The sequence below is a fragment of the Orcinus orca genome, chromosome 1 (assembly GCF_937001465.1).
Source record: "Orcinus orca chromosome 1, mOrcOrc1.1, whole genome shotgun sequence".
Classification (NCBI taxonomy): Eukaryota; Metazoa; Chordata; class Mammalia; order Artiodactyla; family Delphinidae; genus Orcinus; species Orcinus orca.
In genome coordinates, this window is record NC_064559.1 from 7,670,531 (window position 1) to 7,695,384 (window position 24,854).

At 44.5% G+C, this 24,854-nt stretch overlaps 1 protein-coding gene across 1 annotated transcript in view; it reads right to left on the minus strand.

The window, feature by feature from the left end:
• SMYD3 (SET and MYND domain containing 3) overlaps window positions 1-24,854 on the minus strand; it is a 714,793-nt gene that overhangs the window by 96,227 nt on the left and 593,712 nt on the right. The window contains exons 9-10 of the mRNA XM_004270962.3: window positions 14,898-14,985; window positions 11,543-11,717 (exon numbers count right to left, since the gene is read on the minus strand). Coding sequence (XP_004271010.1) covers window positions 11,543-11,717; window positions 14,898-14,985 — 263 coding nt within the window. The remainder of the gene's footprint in view (window positions 1-11,542; window positions 11,718-14,897; window positions 14,986-24,854) is intronic.

The window sequence follows — 24,854 nt, forward strand, 5'->3', positions numbered from 1 at the left end:
ACCCCCGTCCTACCCTACAGCCCTTTAAAGATTTGTAAACTTATAACAGGTCTCCTTTTCCTTCTCAAAGTCTTTGCATCTTGTGGTGAAACATCTCCATTTCTCATTGGCCATTTCTCATATGATGTTGCTACAAGATTCTTCTCATTCTTGTCACTCTTAGCTAGGAACTCTCTAGACACAGTGCAATGGATGCGTGTATCCAGTCTCTTACAATTACCTACAATCATGCAGCATAAGGCTGCATTATCTTTCTTGGTGACTGCACTGCACTAGTCTCCTGCAACCCCCCATATATGTCAGTTAGGAGTCTTTATGTTGTATGAACCAAGAAATCCAATTCACACAGGTTGATAAAAAATGAAATTTATCAGCCTAAGTGTTGTGTAACTCAATACTACAGGGCTGAATTTGGTTTCAGGCAATTCTTGAACAATGGGACCAGGATCTGTCTCCATTCCTTACCTCTGCTTCCTGAGTTTCATCTCCATTCTCACTCTTTGTGGTCCCAAGAGACCTAACAGCCTGCATCTCCTGTGGCCATATGCTTCCTCTATCGTGAGCCATAGCAATGGGCAGTTTACTTTCCTAATATTGTGAATAGAAGTCTAAGAATAGACCATCATTGGTTCTAACTGGTCTGGCTTGAGTCAGGTGACCAGGGAAATATGGTTCTCTAGCTTAAGCTAATCAGGCACTGCCCCTGTGGTCAATCAATCACATACAAACTACACGGCTAGGACATCTGAGGTTCTATTAAGAAAGAGAATGGAGGAATTAATGCTAGTGGGACATCCAAACATAATCCACTACTACAAAACACTAGAAAAATTCTCCAGCCTGTTACTGAATTTTTAATCACAAATGCAGACTTTTCCATGTATCCCTGTTTAAGTTCATCTTGTTGATATTGGCCAAATGTTTCTAATTAAGGAGATAATTTTGAAGTTTGGTTTATTCCCCCAAAGTAGTAGTTATTCTTCTCAGCTTTGCATCCCTTGCAAATTTGATATACATAACGGCTACGTATTCATCTCATTAAATCTTTAATAAAAATGTTGACTCCGAACCAAAAAAGTGGAGCTTTGAGGCACATACCATTACATATTTCCCAAAAGGAGTCTATCAATCTGTTAATGGCTACAGTTCAGAAACAGCTGTTTCAAAGGCATGAACAAACCTTACTAGCCCAATTTTTCCATCTATAGGAAATGTACCAGAAGACATTATCAAATACCTTTGCTGAAATCAAGGTGCACTCTACCTGTAGCATTTCCAAAACAAATGCAGTCTTCTGGCTATGTTCCTTAGTGCCTACAGCCTGAAATAGGTAATGCACACTGGGACTGAAAAACCTTCACAAGATGTATCACACGTTGCCATCAGTTACACTTTCTTACACAACTTCTCTGCCTCAGGTAGGGCCTCACCGGCCTCCCCATCCATCCTTTCCTCTTACAGCGAACAGACTTCTTCTCAAGAAGCTTAGCTTGTGTCCTGGTCCAAGTGAATACTGCTGCTCCCTTTAAAATTCTAGGAATCTGCTCTTGCAGAAATTCATTCCTCACGCATAACTCTAATGGTACAATGCTGCTTTTTCTTTCTCTCCCATGTCATAGCTTTTTACTTATCAGCCTTTGGACTCTCTTTACCACCTGTGAATTTTTTTCTTTCCAGAATTTTTACTAGACTACCTGAGTAGACTAGTGCAGTGGACAGCATTCTTCTGCTTTGTCCATCATCCACCTACCCTCCATCTTTGGAATACCTTCCGTCCATTCCACACCTTGTTACTGGTAGGGCTGCCAGCATGTTATCTCCCTTGGTCCAGGCAGCGGTGGGCATGAGACCCAAAGAGGCCAAAGAAGTCCATCCAAAACACATATTTTAAAATGTGGAGCTAGAGGAACTTCCCTGGTAGTCCAGTGGTTGAGACTCCACACTTGCACTGCAGGGGCACTCAGGTTTCATCCCTGGTCGGGGAGCTAAGATCCCACATTTTGCATGGTGTGGCCAAAAAATTAAAACAGAAATTTGGAGCTAGAGGAAACAGAACCTTTTGTTTTGTCACAGAACTAGGAGAATGTGAACCGGAGGCTGCTGGAAGCCACCTTCTCTACCACATTGTGGGGAGACCACCTGTGTGGTAAAGAATGAAAACAACATAGAGGAATGAGCAGAGCAGAGAGAAACAGATCCAGGGAGAGGAGTAGGGAAGGGCTGAGAGGAAGAGAGACTGTATCCCTGAATTCTGTCACACCAGTTCTGTCCCTGGCTGTGCAGTTTCGTGGGCAGCGAACCCCCTTTCATGCTCAGGCAGTCTGAGGTGGGTTTCTGTCACCTGTAACAAAAAGAATCTTGATACATTCATGTAGTAGGAAGGCGGGGGGTAGCTGGAAAGACCACTCAGCCCGCTATAGTACAGTAACAATCCAGACCTTTATAACTGAGCAAACCTGGGTTCAAGCTGACTCAACTGCTCTTTTGGTAAATTATAACCAAAATAAAATAAATAAGCCTAGGGCTTCTCTGGTGGCTCAGTGGTTGAGAGTCCGCCTGCCGATGCAGGGGACGCGGGTTCGTGCCCCGGTCTGGGAGGATCCCACATGCCGCCGAGCGGCTGGGCCCGTGAGCCATGGCTGCTGAGCCTGCGCGTCCGGAGCTTGTGCTCCGCAACGGGAGAGGCCACAGCAGTGAGAGGCCCGCGTACCGCAAAAAAATAAAATAAAATAAAAATAAATAAATAAATAAGCCTAAGGTTTGAACCCCAGCTCTGCCACATACTTCTCATCCTCAGTCCCCTCACTTGGAGGACAGGACAGGCTAAACTTCCTCCTCACTGTGCTGGGAGGGTTAGAAGGCCAAGCGAGCTGCCTGGTCCACAGGAGGCTCTTAATAAGTAATAGCAATTACTTTTCAGTTGAGGAAAGCTGAAAGGTAGAGGAGAGCTCTTACAGTCCTTTCGCCCATTCCTCTCAAAAGATAATGCTAACAAATAGCTGACAGATGCTTCTGCAGTGGCTGAACCCGATTTATCTTACTTTGGGAGAATATTACGGTGATGGTTCCCATTACAAGTGAGAGCAGATTTGCTCCTCTTTAATTCTGAAGGGCAGCGTGATAGCGTGACTGGTGTTCTTTGTGCGGGAAGAGCCATTTCCAGCAGCCTTGCGTTCTTTGCAGAGTGAGCGCTGTCTCCACTCCCCTCGCTGCTCCCAGGGCCCAATCCACTGCCCTGTTGCACTCCAGTTTCCTAGTCCCTGATGGGGCCGCTTCCCTTGGACATATTACACATTTTTTCCAGCCTGTGTGCTCTCATGAGCTAAGAGCTTTGTGCTATCTGGGCCGAAGGACATTTTTCGAGCTCAGAATAACTTGGCTCTCTCAAAAACTGGGACCTATCATTTTCGGGGCCATTAATTCCCCACCTTTCATTTCTTTGAAGGACCTCTTACTGTTCCTTACAAGTGCTATCACCACTCTCTATAAGTGATCAAAAGCGTGAGGCTTGATAAATCAGCTTTACTTGTGCAATTTCATTGAAGGTCCATTCATCTATCCTTGGAGAAGTTCTGAAAACTCAGTACGGACTTCACTCAAAATACACAAATAGCATGTGACCAAAAAAAATTTTTTTAATTACAAAAACATGTATTTACATGAAATTGAAGTTGGTTTTAATCAGTTCTTTTTGAGCCCTTCAAAGTTATATCCATCATTTCCCACTTCTCAGGCCTGCCTGATTTTCTGTTGGCTCCCTGCAGGGGAAAATGGGATATTTTTTTCTCTACTTTCTCTTCCAAGAGCTGAGAAAAAGGACAAGAGATAGCAGCTATGTAGCTTCAGGGGCAGCCAAGCAAGAGATTGATTCAACAGGAGAAATTTAATGCATCCCAAAAGATTCCCTAGGATTTGATATCCTGCCGCTTAGGGTACAATCTGTTGTAATAAGAAACTGAAGATGTTCTGTCAGGAAAGTCAAAGTACTCAGAGATGGCTTGTGAAAATTTAAAAAAAAAAAAAGTGAAACGTAACAGGAAATGTTTTTATTCTGGAAATGCTTTCTTAAATAGGAGGACAGGGGGCTTCCCTGGTGGCGCAGTGGTTGAGAGTCCGCCTGCCGATGCAGGGGACACGGGTTCGTGCCCCGGTCCGGGAGGATCCCACATGCCGCGGAGTGGCTGGGCCCGTGAGCCATGGCCACTGAGCCTGCACGTCCGGAGCCTGTGCTCCGCAACGGGAGAGGCCACAGCAGTGAGAGGCCCGCGTACCACAAAAAAAAAAAAAAAAAGAAAAGGACAGAAGACCATTTCTCAGAGAATATACATGGGTGAACACAGAAGATGAAATGCTTTCCTGTGCAGGTACCTAATCCCAGGGTGGAGGGCGGCTTTCATCTTGCTCCCCAGGGAGGTTGTTTACCGGGAATCAGGCAAATGCAATGGACAAGAAGTACGTCCTGTGCCCCGACCTAGCCTGGGGTGTCTAGAGTCAAGGTAAGTGTGGGGATGGATGACGCTGGCCCATGGCTGTGGGATTTTCTTGTCTGAGAGGAGGAATGTGGCTCTGGGCAATGTGCTGATCTAACAATCCTGGCACAGGGGGAGTGGGCGGAATAAAGTTCAGCAGAGGGTTTCAACACTAGATCCAGGGTCTCTGAACGATGGTCAGGTGGTGGCCCTCCAGTAGCCAGGAAAGACAAACATACAGAGCTGTGTGGCCAGGAGACAGCAGGAAGCACGGGTTTCACGTGTGTCCTGCTGTGCACAGCATGTTGGGGGCAATGTGTGGGTCACCTTCCCCTCCCCAGCAGGGGCTGTACATATACCAGCAGCACCCAGTCATTTGTGCCACCCTTAAGTCAGGTGGGAATACCCAGGCTGGATTAAGGCTTGGTCTGTGAAGCTATCACCTAGGCCCGTCTGCTGTCACCGGGAGCTCTGTCACCATCTGCAGCTCTTGTTCAAGGGCCAGAGGCCTGGGGTGGTGGCAACGGGCAGGGGAGCTGCGGCACCCAGGAGAACGGGTGGGCTCGTGGCCGCCCCTCCCCTCTTCCAGAGGGGCTGGAGGGTCAGAGCCTCATGCCAGTTTCATGCACAGACTACCCTTTATTTCTCTTTCGGAACAAAACCCACACAGCTGGGTCATTCTCATGCAACTAGTGGGGTCGGGGCTGGAACCACCCAGAACACTGGTCAGTAAATGTCTTTACCCAAACACACAGGTGGCATCCCCAGCAAGGTGGTTAGAGCGAAAGGGAAGTTAGGGTGTCTTTAGAGGAGTGGACCACTGAAGGCAAGATGGTTTCATTCCTCCGCTGCCCCAAGGAAAGTGCAGTCAGAGAAATTAGTCAGCTTGCTCTTCTTTATTCTCCTACCAAGAGCCTCACACTAGCTCCAGGTTATCTGGACCTGGAAACACGAGTAACTAGGGATGAGCTCAAGTCGGTAGTTTAAGTAAACACACGTGCACCTGAACTGTGGCATCTCATCATCTGCACTGTTCTCGCCCCCTTCCTCTTCCTCTTTTCTCTCCTTTGCCTTCTTTTTCCTTTTGTTGTATTTCTAGATTCTGAACTAAAAGAGCCCTTTGGAATTAAACTAAGGGGCTGATATTAAGCAGGTTAAATTAAGAGTGCTGGGGCCTCAACAGGCCCCTACCCCAACTGCCAGGCCGGTGGTCATTGCCCCAGTGTTAAGACAAGGGGCCGTGACTAAGAAATCAATCTCACAGAACTGGCAGCAAAGAAAGAGAGGCCCCGATTAGAGGTATCAGGCAACTCAGTATTTTACACAAACATGCACACAGAGCTCAAACTCTCATATAGGGGTTTGGCCACCAAAGATACTTTAATTGAAAATTACAGTGTGGAAAAAAAATGATTAAGTGGCTAAGGGATTATTGTCCACATCAGTAAGCAGAGAGTAAAACATTTGTTCATTCATTGGGTGAAATAATTCTGTAAACCTCACCATGGAAGACAGATTGCAAACAAGGTGCGTGAACAGTACGCTGGGTGAAGCTCCGATTCTCATGTCCCCTCCTGGCTGGAGACCCAGCTCTGCTTTACCTCTGGGTCCTCCTCTGTGAGTCTGGAGAAGTCCTACAGCTGATACCCCCAGCCAAGACCTTGCCCTCTAGGAATGAGCTTCACGGACAGGTATATGGACACAAGCATCCTCCTGGAGCAGCCTAACAAGGTCTGTGACACGGAGAGACGAGGCAACAGCAGAGCAGGCCCAAGTAAGTGCCGAGTGAGTGAGTGACTACGCCCCGGGGAATGTGCACCCACATATGCTCTGCTGGCTCTTGGACTAGACAAAAACCCACAGAGGACCAATTGTAAACGTTTTCAGAAGAAAAGCCAGCTTGAAAACAGTCGTAGAAGGTACTGCTGTGATGAAACCTTACATTTCATCAACTTATCTGCTAAAGCTTCTGAGGGAAGAGTCAAAAAATTACTGGCAAAATCAAAACGGAAATGGCTGCTATGTAATTACTGGCAATCTCTGAGTTACAGACACTTACTCGTAACTACGTCATGTATGCAAACCACCAGCTGCATTTTACTGCCATTCTTCCCACTATTTTTTTTTTCTGACAACAAAGCACAGAAAACGATGAGAAAAAATCTTACTCTTTCAAGATTTCTTCCCCTTGAGGAGGATTTCATAACTGTCATGCACTCACGGGTAAGACCCTTCGTCATTCCTGTTCTTCTGCCTCTTTCCAGGTAACTTACAAAACGTCATTCCCAGCACTATTTTTGGATAAGTAAATCAATACAAGCAAACCTCACTCTATAAGAACAGACTTTGATCAGGAAAAGGCCCTTATATATTATGAAATGAATTTAAATCAGATATAATCAATATCATGCTATCCATTCTTAATTCTTTTGGGAAAAGAGGAACACTTTGGTGGACGGGGGACACAATTTGATAATGGGTATCTACATTGAAAATGTACATAACTTTTGATGCAGCAAGTTAGCATTTAGGAATTTATCATATGGATTCACCCTATGACTTCAGTCACATCAGAACACAAGGATGCAAGTATGTGGCTGTTAATCATAGTATTGTTTGACATGGTAAACATACACGGAGACCAGAGGGACGGATGGACAAATTACGTACATTCCTGAGATGATATACTAGGTATCTGTTAAAAGGAATGAGGTAGGGCTTCCCTGGTGGCGCAGTGGTTGAGAGTCCGTCTGCCGATGCAGGGGACGCGGGTCCGTGCCCCGGTCCGGGAAGATCCCACGTGCCGCGGAGCGGCTGGGCCCGTGAGCCATGGCCGCTGAGCCTGCGCATCCGGAGCCTGTGCTCCGTGGCGGGAGGGGCCACAGCGGTGAGTGGCCCGTGTACCGCAAAAAAAAAAAAAAAAAAAGAATGAGGTAGACATGCAGGAGTCGATCTGCACAGATGCCCACACGTTGTCATAAAGTGAGAAAAGCAAGTTATGGAACATGAGGCAGAGAGCGGCCCTATTTTTTCCTTCTCTCTCCCACTAAGGAGAATTCGTGGCTTCTCCATCCCTTTTCTCCTTGTCATCTTTCCTTCCCCACCCACCACACGCCAATGGGCATATTAAATGGATCAGGATTGGGACCAAGTCTCTCCCCAAGAAAGACAAGAAGAAAACAGAAAGTGAGGGAAGGAGGGAAAAGTGGGGCTTTGGAATATATTCAGACGAGTCCCTCACACATGGAAAAGTTCAGAAAGAAACTCACCATGGCTATCTTTAGGGAGTGGGACAGGATGTGAAAGATGAGGATGATTTTTACCTTTCCGTCGTTTTGAAAATGTCCTTTCCTAGGAGTATGTATTATTCTTACAACAAAAATTACCAGAACGTGTGAATATATTGAAATGGACTTGAGGTCACGGGGAGGGGGAAGGGCAAGCTGGGATGAAGTGAGAGAGGGGCATGGACATATATACACTACCAAACGTAAGGTAGATAGCTAGTGGGAAGCAGCCGCATAGCAGCTCGGTGCTTTGTGACCACCTAGAGGGGTGGGATAGGGAGGGTGGGAGGGAGACGCAAGAGGGAGGGGATACGGGGATATATGTATACGTATAGCTGATTCACCTTGTTATACAGCAGAAACTAACACACCATTGTAAAGCAATTATACTCCAATAAGGATATTAAAAAAAAATTAACAGAACGTGTGAATATATTGAAAGTCCTCCTCGAAGCCTTAAGAAGCCTCTGTACCTCCGTATCAGCCTCTGGTTCCTAAAGAAAATCAACTTTAATTTGTATTCAACATAATTTAAATCTTAGTTTTTAAAACTATGTTCAGTTTTTTTTTGTTTTCCTTTCTCCTTTTTTTAAAAAAATTTATGGCCTACATTGACGATGCTGAGTAGACTTTCACGGGCTAGTCCAGGGACCCCAGCATGATCTGTAACACCTTCTTCAATGAGAAAATGCTTCCCAAGTCCTAAACTACCAACTGGCAAACTAACTTTTGAAACCCAATTCGTCTTACAGCTGAGATTTGACTGAATTGTATTTTTAAGTAAAATTTGGGAAATACCTTTAAATTACTTAATGTTGGTAGTGCTAACAGACAGATGACTGCGTATATAATCACAGATACACACATAGATACTCTCAGGAGAAGTACTGTAAGTTAATACTAAAGACTGCACATTTTGTTGTATGTGAATTAATTCCAAATTGCTTTATGAAACATAAAGAACTTAATATTTTATGTTGCACCATAAAAGGAACTTCTATTGAGTAAAAATAAATGATGGAGTGACAAGAAGGGAACCGAGGGCAACGCGGTGATTTGGATAAAAATGGAATAATGGACGCCTTCTCCTCTAAGGTCAGCAGTTAAGATTTAGCCAAGGTCAGCAGTGACAAAATCATCACTAGAGTCTTGACCTCAATCTAGTTGCTGAAAACAGTATATTAACATTGTAAAACTGTTACGGCAGATGGCAATCCAGTCACCTCTCAGTAACAAATGCCTAACTACCCGTGTCCTTGGCTACAGGTGGACAAAAAGCCCACCCGAAGCATTTGCCGGGAGACCGTGTAGACGGGGGAGGCCCACAGCGTGAGTTCCCTCGTGCACACCTGTGGGGCGAAAACCACTGCCCACCTCGGGATTCCTACCTCACACTCTAAGATTGTTAAAGGGCTTGCAGGGCATCTGGCCCGTTAGTTCTTTATTTTCACTTTTGCCTGAGCTAAAGGGAAAAAGGGCCAAGTCTGTCGGCATCCATCCCTCTTATTTCTCTTAACTCTGTTGGTCTGGATTACTGATAGCCCTTTCCTCTGCTACAACTTTGAAAGCAAATAGTTCAGATCTCACTCGTTTGAAGTGGATCATTGCAGATTCGATTTCTTGAAATACAGAACACCACAGAGCAACTCCTTAATAAGCTCCAGGGAGGAGAAACGGAGGGAAGCTTGGAAATGTGTCACCCAGCGTAAGAACAGAGGGTACATTTACAGAGAGATCGTGACCTGCCCAACACCAGGGAAACATAACCAAAAGTATTCCAAACAACATGGAGTACATTCCGTGGACTTGGCCTCGCTTACAAGAAAGGCCTCTTTGTTAGATTCAAGTTTAAGTCAGTGAAACTGCCAGTTAATAAAGGGGGTAAGAAAGTCCTTCAGGGAAGCCTTGGGGGCTATGGAGAAAAGCGGATTCAAAAGTACACGGAGAACGAGCTCCCTCAAAGGCATGCGGCTTTCTTAATGAAGCCGGGGGACCAACATATATTCCTGCGCCTGGGCGGCAGGCTCAGTGCACTTCCAGCCCCAGACGGCAGAGGGGCGAGCCGCCGCCGAGGGGGTCTGGAGGAAAGAGAATTTTCCGTCTTTGTCTCCTGGCCGGATTCCATCCGCTCACCGGGCAGCCTGTGGTTTGGCGTCGTGAGCCCGAGCCCTGAGTTCAGAGGGGTAACGCCAACCATCCCCAACCTGCCTGTCACTGCAACACAGAGAACGAACGAAGCCTTATCTCTCTGTATTCAATTTATATTTTCTGAGAACCCACAAGATTCATCATACCTAACAGACGTTTCACGCTCATGGGAAAGTCTACAGTCCCAGCCCTCAAGGCAATCTCTTATAAATTTGATTAAAGCTGACTCACAGTCTGGATTCCGAAGCTGTTCAACCACAAGGCACTGGGAGAAACCACCTAGAGAAGCTCTGAAAAACACCCTCAGGGTCACCCTGGTGCCGTGGCTGGCCTATGGACTTCTGCCATGCACCTGGCTGGTGGGTCTATGCCATCTTTAGGCCCTTCTCTGTCTGCACCGTGCTCCTGGCTTCCTGACCAAATGTGTCATTTCCGGCTTCCTCCCTTTGCCCGGACTGATATCCCAGACCCTGGACTTGCTTCTGTTCTTATCGTGTTGATCTTGGTAACTTCCCAGCTCCGGTGTCTTCTGAGGCTCTTCCTCACGTGGGGACAGGCGGCGCCCTGGGCTCTGCCTCCCTCCCCTCCTTCCCTGAGGACCCCTCCCCTGCCTGTTGCCCATGTTGCATAGGTCTAGACCTGGATCTTCACTCTGCTCAGCCCCTTAGGGCTGACATCATGTCTGCACGGTCTTCAGAGCTGGGAAACTCAGTATCTGCCTGGAATGGTGCCCCTCCTCCGCAGGGGCCTCCCCCAGCCTCCCCAGGTCCCAGATGCTTTCAGACCACCTTCCCCACAGTGAGTGACCTTGTTCTGTGCTGGAGGCGGCTATTCCAACCTCAGATGATGGTATATGCGTCTCTGTGCCCTTTCTTCTGGACTGATCTATCTCATCTTGCAAACTTATGTTCTTGGCCCACTGCAAACCAGGGTCCCACACCCACCAGCACCAAATTCTCAGCACTAGACTTCAACACTGCCCTCCCTCCGGAAGCTCCCCTGAGTAACCAGAACCTCTAGGGGCAAAACACGCACGGGTCTGGAGGAGCTGAGGCCGGTCAAGAAACAATTCATTACCAGTAGTTCCTTCCTCTGACTCAATGACATGTTTGAGCAGGGCTGTCCCCCTGCTCTCCTACTTGGGTCATAAGGTGATTATGAGGTCAGAGGGCTCGAGTGAAGGCACCCTGGGAACCATAAAGCCCTGAGAAACGGAAGAAACCAGCACTGCTGTCAGCCAGGTGGAGGGTCCCACACCGGCGTCCTCACCTAGATCAGCAGGGCTGAGGCCACAGGCCGCAGCCCCCAGGCTACGTCTGTGCCGAGCCCCTCTCTGCTCCCCCAAACTCTGTCCTTGCCTCTGCCATCGCGAGCATTGCACCTTATTCCAAGCACTAGCTCCACGTGCAGACAGCATCTCATCAGTCCCTGCACACCCACAGTGCCTGACACACGGAAAGGACTTTACAAATGAAGAACGAAAGCATACATGAACGAAGGTGTGGTTTCACACGCTGTGAGAAGCAGATGGAACGCTTTTACAAAGCAGCAATGGTCAGGATGATGTCAGGCTCTCTCGAGCCTCTGCCCCAAGCCAAGACACGGTAGCCCTTACTTCAGCCCCTCCCCGGGACTCACCTGTACGGCTCCATGGTCCGAATGCCATAGAACAACGCCTCCTCCAGCAGCCCGAGGTTGATGCAGGCGTCCATGGCACAGTCGAGCACCTTCAGCTGGTAGATGTTGATGTCAGGAAGCCGCTCTGCGTTGCTGCTCAGGGTCGTCTGGCACATGGCCAGAACCTGTTCCCACTCTGTTATTAACCTTAGTTAAGGATTCACTGTCTTCATCAGGGAAAAACAAAAGTAAAATGAGATTCTCGAAGAGGCTGAACAGCTCCCAGGCACAGGAGGGAAGGAAGCGCCCATTATTTGCACAGATGAGCTGCCTGAAAACACACTTGAGAAACAAAAACATGTGAGTGGCGTCTCAGAGAAGGAAATTCTGTTTACATCAACAAACCATCTTCCAACCCAGCCTGTGCTTTGAGGGATTAGATTTCCAGAGAACCATTCTTCCTTCCTATTCCTACACGGATTCTCTTTAAACCTAGCCATGAAATAAATGCAGCTGTTTATTAAATGAGCTAAAGACTAAGTTAGTTCAGTTTAAAATTGTTTACTCTGTTAGTTTCTGTTTCAAAAATGATCTGAAATGAAAGAAGCTTTAGAGAGACTCCTTTTAAAAAAGGAGGAGCTCATTTTTGCTTCTGTGTCATTTGAACCTTGGGCGTATAAGAAACCAAAAACACAACCCCAGGCACACACTAGGGGAAACAACTTAAAGAAATCCATTGCCAGTGGATCTCAAATTTAAGGTTTTTGATTATAAAACAAAAGTGATTCCAGTCTATGCTTAACCAAATAAAGGTATTCTTATTTAAAACCCCAAAGTAAAAGATAAACATTAAGAACATGTGGCTTATGTACACAAATTGCAGGCAGGGGGAAAGGATGCTTTGAAAAGGCGGGGAGAAGACCCAATATTCACTTCGGAGCCACAATGACCTTCTGATTAACCGGAAGTCCATAACTTACTCTCATGGAGCCCAGTGCGACCTTACTTTTTAAAACTGACAAGGCAGTCAGAGCACTGAGGACATGGTGCACGCAGCACGCCTCGAGTCCTCAGGTGAACTCCCTCAGAAGCACAGCTGCAGGTGGAGAGAAGGCAGGCCCCAGGGGCCTGACACAGTTTCTTCCCTTTGATGCTGTGTTAGGCAAGGCCGAGGCCTAGGAGGATGCTGGGCTGGGGCTGCCCGGCCCCGGCTCCTCTCTCACCTTCAACCTGTGTAGCTCCGAATTCATCTGCTTCCATAGGCTGGAATTCCACAGGGCGCAAGGTTTGCCGATTTACAGAAATGGCATAGCGTTGGACCGCAGATAAAGCTGGATTTAAATCTAAGCTAGTTCTGTCACTGGTCAGATTTGAGGTTCTGAGGACGTCACCTGTGCTTTGAAGTAGGCCAGAAATAAAAATGCCTAATGTCGCTGTAAGAATTAAATAAGATACCGTACGTAAAGTTTTTAAAAATGCTTCACGTCTTCTCTCCTGAGCCAGGCAGAATTGTGTACCTGGGCCACAGTGGGAGAACATTTAGTGTCTTGCACAAGATCATACTGCACAAATATCAGTGCCTTCCACCTCCTTTTACTGTGTCATGACCTCCGAGCGTGACCAGCTTAAGGAAGACGGTTCAGTGGAGTAAGGCGGATGGCATTTCCCCGCCATACACCCACACCCTGCCCGACTCTCACACAGCCCAGGGCTCTCCGCCCCGCCTCCAACTCAAAGCCTCTTCCTCAGGTCCTAACACAGCATCCCCCGTCCTGGACAGATGGCCCACCTGTCCTTTGCCCTCCCTCCGGCAAAATCTACCTTTTCCACAGTTCAGACTCGCAGGGCACTGCTTTCCAACACATCAGTGAACACTTTTGATAAACCAATCAAGCCACTTGCGTGAGTGAGAGCTCCTATTTTTAAATTAACCCTTGCAGGAAATATATCTTTCTTTCAGCGGGGGCCTCTGGTGGCATGATACCTTACCCCACAGGCCCGACTTCCTGGTTAGAACTACAGGCCCCCTAACACATGGCTGAGGGCCTTTCTGTACATAACACTCTGTAATTTTAGGATGAGTCCTGTCTCTGAGGAGTTGCCTCTGGTCTCGGAAGAGGCACATTTATTGAAGAAAAGTGACTTGATGACTTTCTGTGGTATCCACCTGACGTGCATGTTTGAAGTTTGCGGCATGTGGCCCCCAGAGGCTGGGGGAAGCAGAATCTTAGGCAACGCACTGGTTTCGTAACAGACTGCCAGGCTAGCCTCTGTGGATTTTCATCCTAGGATTAGATATTTGACGGATCGTCAGGAGGAATGCCTGTCTCTTACACAATGCCAGACTTTTCTGTGGCAAGACTTTGACTCTATTTTAACATCATGTTGCATGACCTCCATAATTATTTGCCTGTTCATTTACATATGCTCCAACTCATTTTAAAGAGGTTTGAGGTGACAAGCCTTAGAAGTAAAAACCAGATGCAGCCGCTGACAGGAATACATCTACTTTCTCCCCCAGCAAGCTGGGAGGGACCACATGACAACTTCCCTTCGAAACACTGGCAGCAGTCACCTGGCAAACAAGGCAAACCTTTTCTGTAAAACACATCAGTGAGCAAAAAAATGGAATGGTTTTAACTAAGAGGCTTTTCTCCCAAGCTAATGCTGACCTGTATTTGCATTTTCTGGGTGTTTACCACAAGTCACTCTGCTCCAGTGAGGGGAGCAGGGAAGACAGCCCACCCAAAGAGAACAGACTATGGATGACAGAACAGGCACCTTTCTGCAGACTTTTCCATGACCATAAGACGATTGGGGGAAAAGAGAAAGGGGAACACAGTGAATCCACTTGGGAGTTAATCAACTCCTTGAGACTCAAAGGCTGAAAGACCACGGGGTCTTACAATCCTCCAGGGCTTACGGTCCTCCTGAGGTCCCCTCACTATTTACGCCAAGAAAATGTATTGTGAAGCAAATCCCATTGCCATTGCAGTCATGGTTGACTACAGTCATTAAATTATAAGGATTCCAAGTTATACTTTTTAGAGATGTAGGTTACGGGAGGAAGGGAATCCAGAAATCTGCTACCTTGTACATATAAAGAGAGTACTACTTACTGTCCCACTAATCCTGCCTATAAATTTGGATTATCATCTAATGGTGGAGAGGAATTCATGCTGACCTTACCATATCTTCCTTAGCCATTACTGAAATTGTTGGCTGGGGTCAGGGATGTAACCTATGACCACGGAACAGAATGAAGCTCTCTGGCTCGTGGAGAGGTCAAACCCTGGACATGGATTCATTAATACCAGGCTCCAACCAGTAAGGAAGCAATCCTACAAAACAACTCAATGCACAGGTCAAAGGATACTCCAATGTGCCTTCAGTTCTTCGATTTTTTTCAGGGATTCTTGAACTTCCTTCCACACTTGTTCATCACCAGTTAGCATATCAGCATCCTGCTCAGGCCAAATGAAAAGAACAGAGGAAGACAAATTCCTCAATTAAAAAATGGGCAAAGGATCTGAATAGATATTTCTCCAGAGAAGATATACAGATGGCCAATAAACACATGAAAAGATGCTCAATATTATTGGCCATCGGGGAAATGCAAATCAAAACCACAAGGAGATATCATTTCATAACTAGGATGGTTATAATCAAAAAGATAATAACAAATGTTGGGAAGGTTGTGGAAAAACTGGAACCCTCATGCATTACTGGTAGGAATGTAAAATGGTGCAGCCACTGTGGAAAACAGTTTGGCAGTTATTCTAAAAGTTAAACAGAGCTACTATACAATAATTCCACTCCATAGATGTATATGCAATAAAAATGCGGATATATGTTCACATGAAAACTTGTGCATAAATGTTCACAGCAGCATTATTCATAATAGCAAATAAAGTAGAAACAACCCAAATGTCCATCAACCAGTGAATGGATAAACAAAATGTGGTATAGCCATACAATGGAATATTAGTTGACAATAAAAAGAAATGAAGTACTGGGCTTCCCTGGTGGCGCAGTGGTTAAGAATCTGCCTGCCAATGCAGGGGACAAGGGTTGAAGCCCTGGTCTGGGAACTTCCCACATGCCACGGAGCAACGAAGCCCGTGCACCACAACTACTGAGCCTGCGCTCTAGAGCCGGTGAGCCACAACTAGGGAAGCCCACATGCCTAGAGCCCGTGCTCCACAACAAGAGAAGCCAACGCAATGAGAAGCCCACGCACCTCAATGAAGAGTAGCCCCCGCTCGCCGCAACTAGAGAAAGCACGCACACAGCAAGGAAGACCCAACGCAGCCAAAAATAAATAAATTAAATAAATTAAAAAAAAAAAAAAGAAATGAAGTACTAATACATGCTACAACATGGATGAACCTTAAAAAACATCATGCTTAGTGAAAGAAGCCAGTCATAAAGGACCATATATTGTATGATTCCACCCATATGAAATGCTCAGAATAGATAAATCCATAGAGACAGGAAAGTAGATTAGTAAATGGCTAGGGCAGGGGGTGGTGGGTAGGGAGAACGGGGGAGTGACTACTAATGAGTTTTATGGGGGTGACAAAAATATTCTAAAATCAATCACGTTGATGATTCCATAACTCTTTGAATACATGAAAAGTTATTGAATTGTACACTTTAACTGATTGAATTGTACCATATGTGAATTATATCTTAATAAAGCTTACATATATACATATATGTATGTATGTATTTATCAGGAAGGGGAACAGAGGCAAGAGAAAGAATCATTTGTCAGGAGACCCATGGATAACACTTTAAAAAAAAATAATAAATTTATTTATTTATTTATTTTTGGCTGCATCAGGTCTTTGTTGCTGCGCGCGGGCTTTCTCTAGTTGCGGCCAGTGGGGGCTACTCTTCGTTGCGGGGCGTGGGCTTCTCATTGCGGTGGCTTCTCCTGTTGCGGAGCACAGGCTCTAGGTGCACGAGCTTCAGTAGTTGTGGCACGCGGGCTCAGTAGTTGTGGCTCACGGGCTTAGTGACCCCGTGGCATGTGGGATCTTCCTGGACCAGGGCTCGAACCCGTGTCCCCTGCATTGGCAGGCGGATTCTTAACCACTGCGCCCCCAGGGAAGTCCCTACACTTCAATCAAATATTGAGTTATCAATCAAAATGAAGTTAGGTAAAAGATGAGCGTAACTACACCCACGTGAACCAATGTTGACTTCTGCAAAAACTAAAGCAAAAAAACTTAAAAAGCAATTCAAAATGAAGGTAGGAGTTACCATTTATTCATTGTCTGTCTTCCTACTGAGTCCTCTATTTTTCCTGTATGTCCACATTTCAAGAGCTCAGTAGCCACGTGTGGCTGTGGCTACCATACTGGGCAGCGCAGACAGAGAACAGTTCTATCATCACAGGAAGTTCTACTGGATGGCACTGCGTTAAAGAGGCTAACCAAAGGGTAAGAAATTCTCATCAGACTCTACTCAAAACCAGGTGTTCCATATCCACTAGATTCTCAGGAGATGTCAGGGAGAAGAACCATTCTAGAAAGTGATATCAAATCACAGCCACTGTGGGGTGATGGTAAAGGTGAGGGAGGGAAGACTTTTTCAAACTATATGTATCTCCCTGGAGATTCTTACATGCCTACTAGGGGAGGTTTATAGAATGACCCCTGTGAGAACCACTGCCAGAGTAAGCCCTATGTTACTGGTGGGAAGATACATGTCACTCAAGTGTGCCAGGGCAGAAAAGAAGGAGGGCCACCAAGCGCCACAGAAAAGAGATCTCAAGAACGGGAGAGGCAGTGGGTGTGTGTAGGAGGAAATGTGTGCATTTGTGTGAGTGTGTCTGTGTGACAGGGCTTTATGAGTCTCTGTGTGCATGTGTTGTACATATGTGTAATATAATAGGGTAGTTTTTAAAAAGACACCATAAGTGGACCCTACTTCTTCTAGGAAATTCCAAGTAAGAACCTAGTGTTTTGTGTGTGTAAGAGGGAAATAAAAATCACTTGCGTTTAAAAGGTTAAACATCAATCTCCCTCCAAATACCTGCTCTAAGTCCATCTCCGTCTCCTGAAGCCACAGTCCCACCAAATCACAAAAGCCTTTAGTAACTTCCTAGTGCCTCCCAGTTGAAGCCCCCATATTAAAACTTGACAACCATTCGACAGAGAAATTAAAACCTTTAAAGACAAGCAAAAGTTAAGAGAATTCAGCACCACCAAATCAGCTTTACAACAAACGCTAAAGGAACTTCTCCAGGCAGGAAACACAAGAGAAGGAAATAGTCCTACATAAACAAACCCAAAACAATTAAGAAAACGGTAACAGGAACATACATATTGATAATTACCTTCAATGTAAATGGGTTAAATGCTCCAACCAAAAGAGACAGACTGGCTGAATGGATACAAAAACAAGACCCATATATATGCTGTCTACAAGAGACCGACTTCAGACCTAGGAACACATACAGACTGAAAGTGAGATGGAAAAAGATATTCCATGCAAATGGAAGCCAAAAGAAAACTGGAGCAGCAATTCTCATATCAAACAAAACAGACTTTAAAATAAAGACTATTACAAGAGACAAAGAAGGACACTACATAATGATCAAGGGATCAATCCAAGAAGAAGATATAGCAATTGTAAATAGTTATGCACCCAACACAGGAGCACCTCAATACATAAGCCAAATGCTAAAAGCCATAAAAGGGGAAATCGACAGTAACACAATAACAGTAGGGAACGTTAACACCTCACATTCACCAATGGAGAGATCATCCAAAATGAAAATAAATAAGGAAACACAAGCTTTAAATGACACATTAGACAAGATGGACTTAATTGATATTTATAGGACATTCCATCCAAAAAACAACAGAATACACTTTCTTCTCCAGTGCTCATGGAACAAGCTCCAGGATAGATCATATCTTGGGGCACAAACCAAGCCTCGGTAAATTTAAGAAAACTGAAATCATATCAAGTATCTTTTCCAACCACAGTGCTATGAGACTAGATGTCAATTACAGGAAAAAAAACTGAAAAAAACACAAACACATGGAGGCTAAACAATACATTACTACATAACCAAAAGATCACAGAAGAAATTAGAGGAAATCAAAAAATACCTAGAAACAAAAGACAATGAAAACACGACGACCCAAAACCTATGGGATGCAGCAAAAACAGTTCTAAGAGGGAGGTTTATAGCAATACAATCCTACCTCAAGAAACAAGAAAAATCTCAAATAAACAACCTAACCTTACACCTAAAGTAACTAGAGAAAGAAGAACAAATAACCCCAAAGTTAGCAGAAGGAAAGAAATCATAAAGATCAGAGCAGAAATAAATGAAATAGAAACAAAGAAAAGAATAGCAAACATCAATAAAACTAAAAGCTGGTTCTTTGAGAAGATAAACAAAATTGAAAAACCATTAGCCAGACTCATCACAAAAAAAAGGGAGAAAACTCAAATCAACAGAATTAGAAATGAAAAAGGAGAAGTAACCACTGACATGGCAGAAATACAAAGGATCATGAGAGATTACTACAAGCAACTCTATACCAATAAAATGCACAACCTGGAAGAAATGGACAAATTCTTAGAAATGCACAACCTTCCAAGACTGAACCAGGAAGAAATAGAAAATACAGACAGAGCAATCACAAGCAATGAAATTGAAACTGTGATTAAAAATCTTCCAACAAACAAAAGCCCAGGACCAGATGGCTTCACAGGTGAATTCAATCAAACATTTAGAGAAGAGCTAACACCTATCCTGCTCAAACTCTTCCAAAATATAGCAGAGAGAGGAACACTCCCAAACTCACTCTACGAGGCCACCATCACCCTGATACCAAAACCAGACATAGATGTCACAAAAAGAGAAAACTACAGGCCAATAACACTGATGAACACAGATGCAAAAATCCTCAACAAAATACTAGCAAACAGAATCCAATGGCACATTAAAAGGATCATACACCATGATCAAGTGGGGTTTATCCCAGGAATGCAAGGATTCTTCAATATATGCAAATCAATCAATGTGATACACCATATTAACAAATTGAAGGAGAAAAACCATATGATCATCTCAATAGATGCAGAAAAAGCTTTTGACAAAATTCAACACCCATGTATGATAAAAACTCTCCAGAAGGCAGGCATAGAGGGAACGTACCTCAACATAATAAAGGCCATATATGACAAACCCACAGCCAACACTGTTCTCAATGGTGAAAAACTGAAACCATTTCCTCTAAGATCAGGAAGAAGACAAAGTTCCCCACTCGCGCCACTATTATTCAACATAGTTTTGGAAGTCCTAAGCATGGCAATAAGAGAAGAAAAAGAAATAAAATGAATCCAAATCGGAAAAGAAGTAAAACTGTCACTGCTTGCAGATGACATGATACTACACATAGAGAATCCTAAAGATGTTACCAGATGCTAGTCAATGAATTTGGTAAAGTAGCAGGATACAAAATTAATGCACAGAAATCTCTTGCATTCCTATACACTAACAATGAAAAATCTGAAAGAGAAATTAAGGAAACACTCCCATTTACCACTGCAACTAAAAGAATAAAATACCTAGGAATAAACCTACCTAAGGAGACAAAAGACCTGTGCACAGAAAACTATAAGACACTGAATAAAGAAATTAAAGATGATACAAACACATGGAAAGATATACCATGTTCTTGGATTTCACAATCAACATTGTGTAAATTACTACACTACCCAAAGCAATCTACAGATTCAATGCAATCCCTGTCAAACTACCAATGGCATTTTTCACAGAACTAGAATAAAAACTTCTACAATTTGTATGGAAACACAAAAGACCCCGAATAGCCAAAGCAATCTTGAGAAAGAAAAACGGAGCTGGAGGAATTAGGCTCGCTGACTTCAGACTAAACTACAAAGCTACAGTAATGAAGACAGTACGGTACTGGCACAAAAACAGAAATATAGATCAAGGGAACAAGACAGAAAGCCCAGAGATAAACTCACGCACATATGGGCACCTTATCTTTGATAAAGGAGGCAAGAATATACAGTGGAGAAAAGACAGCCTCTTCAATAAGTGGTGCTGGGAAAACTGGACAGCTACATGTAAAAGAATGAAATTAGAACACTTCCTAACCACGTGCACAAAAATAAACTCCAAATGGATTAAAGACCTAAATGTAAGGCTAGACACTGTAAAACTCTTAGAGGAAGACCTAGGGAGAACATTCTATGACATAAATCACAGCAAGATCCTTTTTGACCCACCTCCTAGAATAATGAAAATAAAAACAAAAGTAAACAAATGGGACCTAATTAAACTTAAAAGCTTTTGCACAGCAAAGGAAACTATAAAGAAGAAGAAAAGACAATGGGAGAAAATATTTGCAAACGAAGCAACTGACAAAGGATTAATCTCCAAAATATACAAGCAGCTAATGCAGCTCAATATCAAAAAAACAAACGACCCAATCCAAAAATGGGCAGAAGCCCTAAACAGATATTTCTTCAAAGAAGATATACACAGATTGCTAAGAAACACATAAAAGGATGCTCAACATCACTAATCATCAGAGAAATGAAAATCAAAATTACAATGAGGTATCACCTCACACCAGTCAGAATGGCCATCATCAAAAAATCTACAAACAATAAATGCTGGAGAGGCTGTGGAGAAAAGGGAACCCTCTTGCACTGTTGGTGGGAATGTAAATTGATACAGCCACCATGGAGAACAGTACGCAGGTTCCTTAAGAAACTAAAAATAGAACTACCATATGACCCAGCAATCCCACTACTGGGCATATACCCTGAGAAAACCATAATTCAAAAAGAGACGTGTACCACAATGTTCAATGCAGCACTACTTACAATAGCCAGGACACAGAGCAACCTAAGTGTCCATCGACAGATGAATGGATAAAGAAGATGTGGCACATATATACAACGGAATATTACTCAGCCATAAAAAGAAATGAAACTGAGTTATTTGTGGTAAGGTGGATGGACCTAGAGTCTATCATACAGAGTGAAGTCAGAAAAAGAAAAACAAATACCGTATGCTAACACACATATATGGAATCTAAAAAAAAAAAAAATGGTTCTGATGAACCTAGGGGCTGGACAGGAATAAAGATACAGATGTAGAGAATGGATTTGAGGTCATGGGGAGGGGGAAGGGTAAGCTGGGATGAAGTGAGAGAGTGGCACTGACATATATACACTACCAAACATAAAATAGATAGCTAGTGGGAAGCAGCCGCATAGCACAGGGAGATCAGCTCGGTGCTTTGTGACCACCTAGAGGGGTGGGATAGGGAGGGTGGGAGGGAGACGCAAGAGGGAGGGGATATGGGGATGTACGTATACATATAGCTGATTCACTTTGTTATACAGAACACACCATTGTAAAGCAATGATACTCCAAAAAAGATGTAAAAAAAAAATCTTGACAACCATGGCCATTCTTGATTAAATTTTTGTTTTATATTTCACTACTGGCAGCTCAAACCTTTGGCTCTAGGCAAAATATCTCACTTGTTAGACTCTATGGTAGGCAGACACATGCAGCCCCAAAGATGTCCATGTCCTGATCCCCAGAACCTGTGAATATGTTAGCATACATGGCAAAGGCGAATTAAGTTGACAGTGGCATTCAGACTGTTGGTCAGCTGACCTTAAAATTAAGAGACTGCAGCTTCCCTGGTGGCGCAGCGGTTGAGAGTCCGCCTGCCGATGCAGGGGACGCGGGTTCGTGCCCCGGTCCGGGAAGATCCCACATGCCGCGGAGAGGCTGGGCCCGTGAGCCATGGCCACTGAGCCTGCATGTCCGGAGCCTGTGCTCCGTAACGGGAGAGACCACAACAGTGAGAGGCCCGCGTACCGCAAAAAAAAAAAAAAAAATTAAGAGACTGTCCTGGACTACGTACGTGGGCCCAGTGGAATCACAAGGTTCCTTAAAAGTGGAAGGAGGCAGAAGAGAAGGTCAGAGCAATGTGATGTGAGGAGGACTTAACCTGCCTTTGCTGGCCTTGAAGACAGAGGAAGGGACCCACAGAGGAAAGAGTACAGGCAGCCTGCCGAAGCTGGAGAAGGCAGGGAAACGGATTCTTTCCTGGAGCCTCCAGAAAGAATGTAGCCCTGGCAAGACTTTGATTTTAGCCCAGCGAGGCCTGTGTGAGGCTTCTGACCTCCAGCACTATAGATAATAAGTGTGTGTTAAGTCACTAATTTTATGATAACTGTTACGGCTGCCATAGGAAACTAATACAGTCCCTAACATGCTTCTGCTCTTCTGGCCACTGGGACTTGGTACATGACCCTCCTGGTACCTGAAGTTAATTAATTCCATCACTCATCTGTTCAATTAAAATTTACTGGGTGCCAACTGGGCATTGTTCTAGGCACTGAGGATAGAGCAGTGAAGACATCAGACAGTCACAGCGTTTACACTGAAGAGGGAGAAGGAGAATGGGTTGACAGAAAACACACACACAGACACAGACACACACACACACACACACACACACACACACAAATTATATTTGTCAGAGGGAAAAACAAATAAACAGGGAAGAGCGATGGGGAATACTAGTCCCAGGGAGTTTAGCGCGATCGGGGAAGCCATCGCTGAGAAGATGACTTAGAGGTGAAGGGGTGAAGGAGCAGAGGTAAGAGTTCTAGGAAGAGGGAACAGCAAGTCTTGAGGTGCAGAGGCAGGAACAGGCCTGCGTGTTCCAGGAACAGCAAGGAGGCTGGTGTGGATAGAGGTCCTGGGCTGTCGTCTGAGTGCCACGTCATATTGTCCCCATTTCAACAGTAATATAGGTGTCATTCTTCTTTGATCCTGCCTCTCCCAAATACCTACCACAGAACCATGTATGTAACAAAAGCTCAGTTAAGTGTCTGTAGAATGGATCTGGAAGAAGAAACTGACATTTATTTGATCATGATGTGGATGACCCTTGTATGTATCTCAATTATTCCTCACAACATCCTTGTAGGGCATCAATGCCCACCATTAACAAACGAGGCACAAGACAGTCTTAAAGCTTAAGTAACGGTTACAAATGTCCTTATGCCCCTAACTGCCAGGGGTAAGATTCAAATTCAAGTCTGTCTGGCTTTGGAGCCCGTGCTCTTTCTACTGTCCTCATGTTGAATTTGAATTTGTCTTTCTCCTAGGCTTGCTTGAAAGGTGAAACTCATGTTTGTGAGACAGTTAAATTCAACACATACTCAACTCATGGCCCCTATGATCTTCCTAGTCTTAGCACTTGGAAAACGGCAATAAAATCCTCCAACGTGGAACCCACAGTGGAACTTGCATTCTTCCACCAAGCGGAGTGAGACCATGGCCCAAGGCAGAGCAATTTCATATGGGAATTATATTCACAAGGAAATCCCCACCATTATCTAATTAGCTGTTTTTGGGGTTGAGCCTAAGGCTTTATTTACTTAACAGAAGAGCAGGCAAGCTTTGAAATTGTTTCCAAACATTCAGAAACAATAGCTCTTGGGAGCACTTTATACTGGAGCTAGACAAAGCTACATTCACTCACAGCTAGCCATCCACGCCAGGAGTGTTTCACCAAGGTGATAGTCTCCACACGCAGGTTCCCAGCGCACCTTACCTCGCTGCCATGTCCTGACCCTCCCGTTCCATTCTGTCACTTCTTCTGTAACGGTCCCTATAATGGGGTCTACCTCCCCTCTTCCCACACCAACCAGGTAAGAGGAGACCATTCACAGGGGTGTGTGTGTGTGTGTGTGTGTGTGTGTGTGTGTGTGTGTGTATGTGTGTGTGTAATATATATACACAGAGAAACTACTTAGGGAAGCATAAATTAAATCTTCTAATTTTTCAATTTGCAAATATAAGAGTAAATGAGTGTGCTCTTTTTCACAGTCCCTGACGTATGAAATTAGTAAATTTATTTCATTATTTCTTATCCAAACGTACCCAAGATGCTTGCTATCATTTAGGGAAAGAATTCCTTTTTGAACTTCAGCTTTACTATGTAAAAGGAGCTTGAATAGGTGAGTCCTGAAATTTGTTTTCAGTAGGGGGAGAACATTATATATATAAAATAAAATGTACTATTGCTGAGTTTTCTACAAACGATCAACATAATTTGGACTCTAAGCAGAAGGGTTCCTGAGAAGGTTCACTCTGCTGGGAAATGATGAAGAGAATGAGGAGCCAACAACAGCACCTCTGTCCTGAGCCCTGTGTGTCCCTGGCAAGGCCTCCTTTGTCTGTCCTCAGCTTCCCCACTGGTAAAATGAGAAGGTGGTCTCATGGCCACTTGAGCCT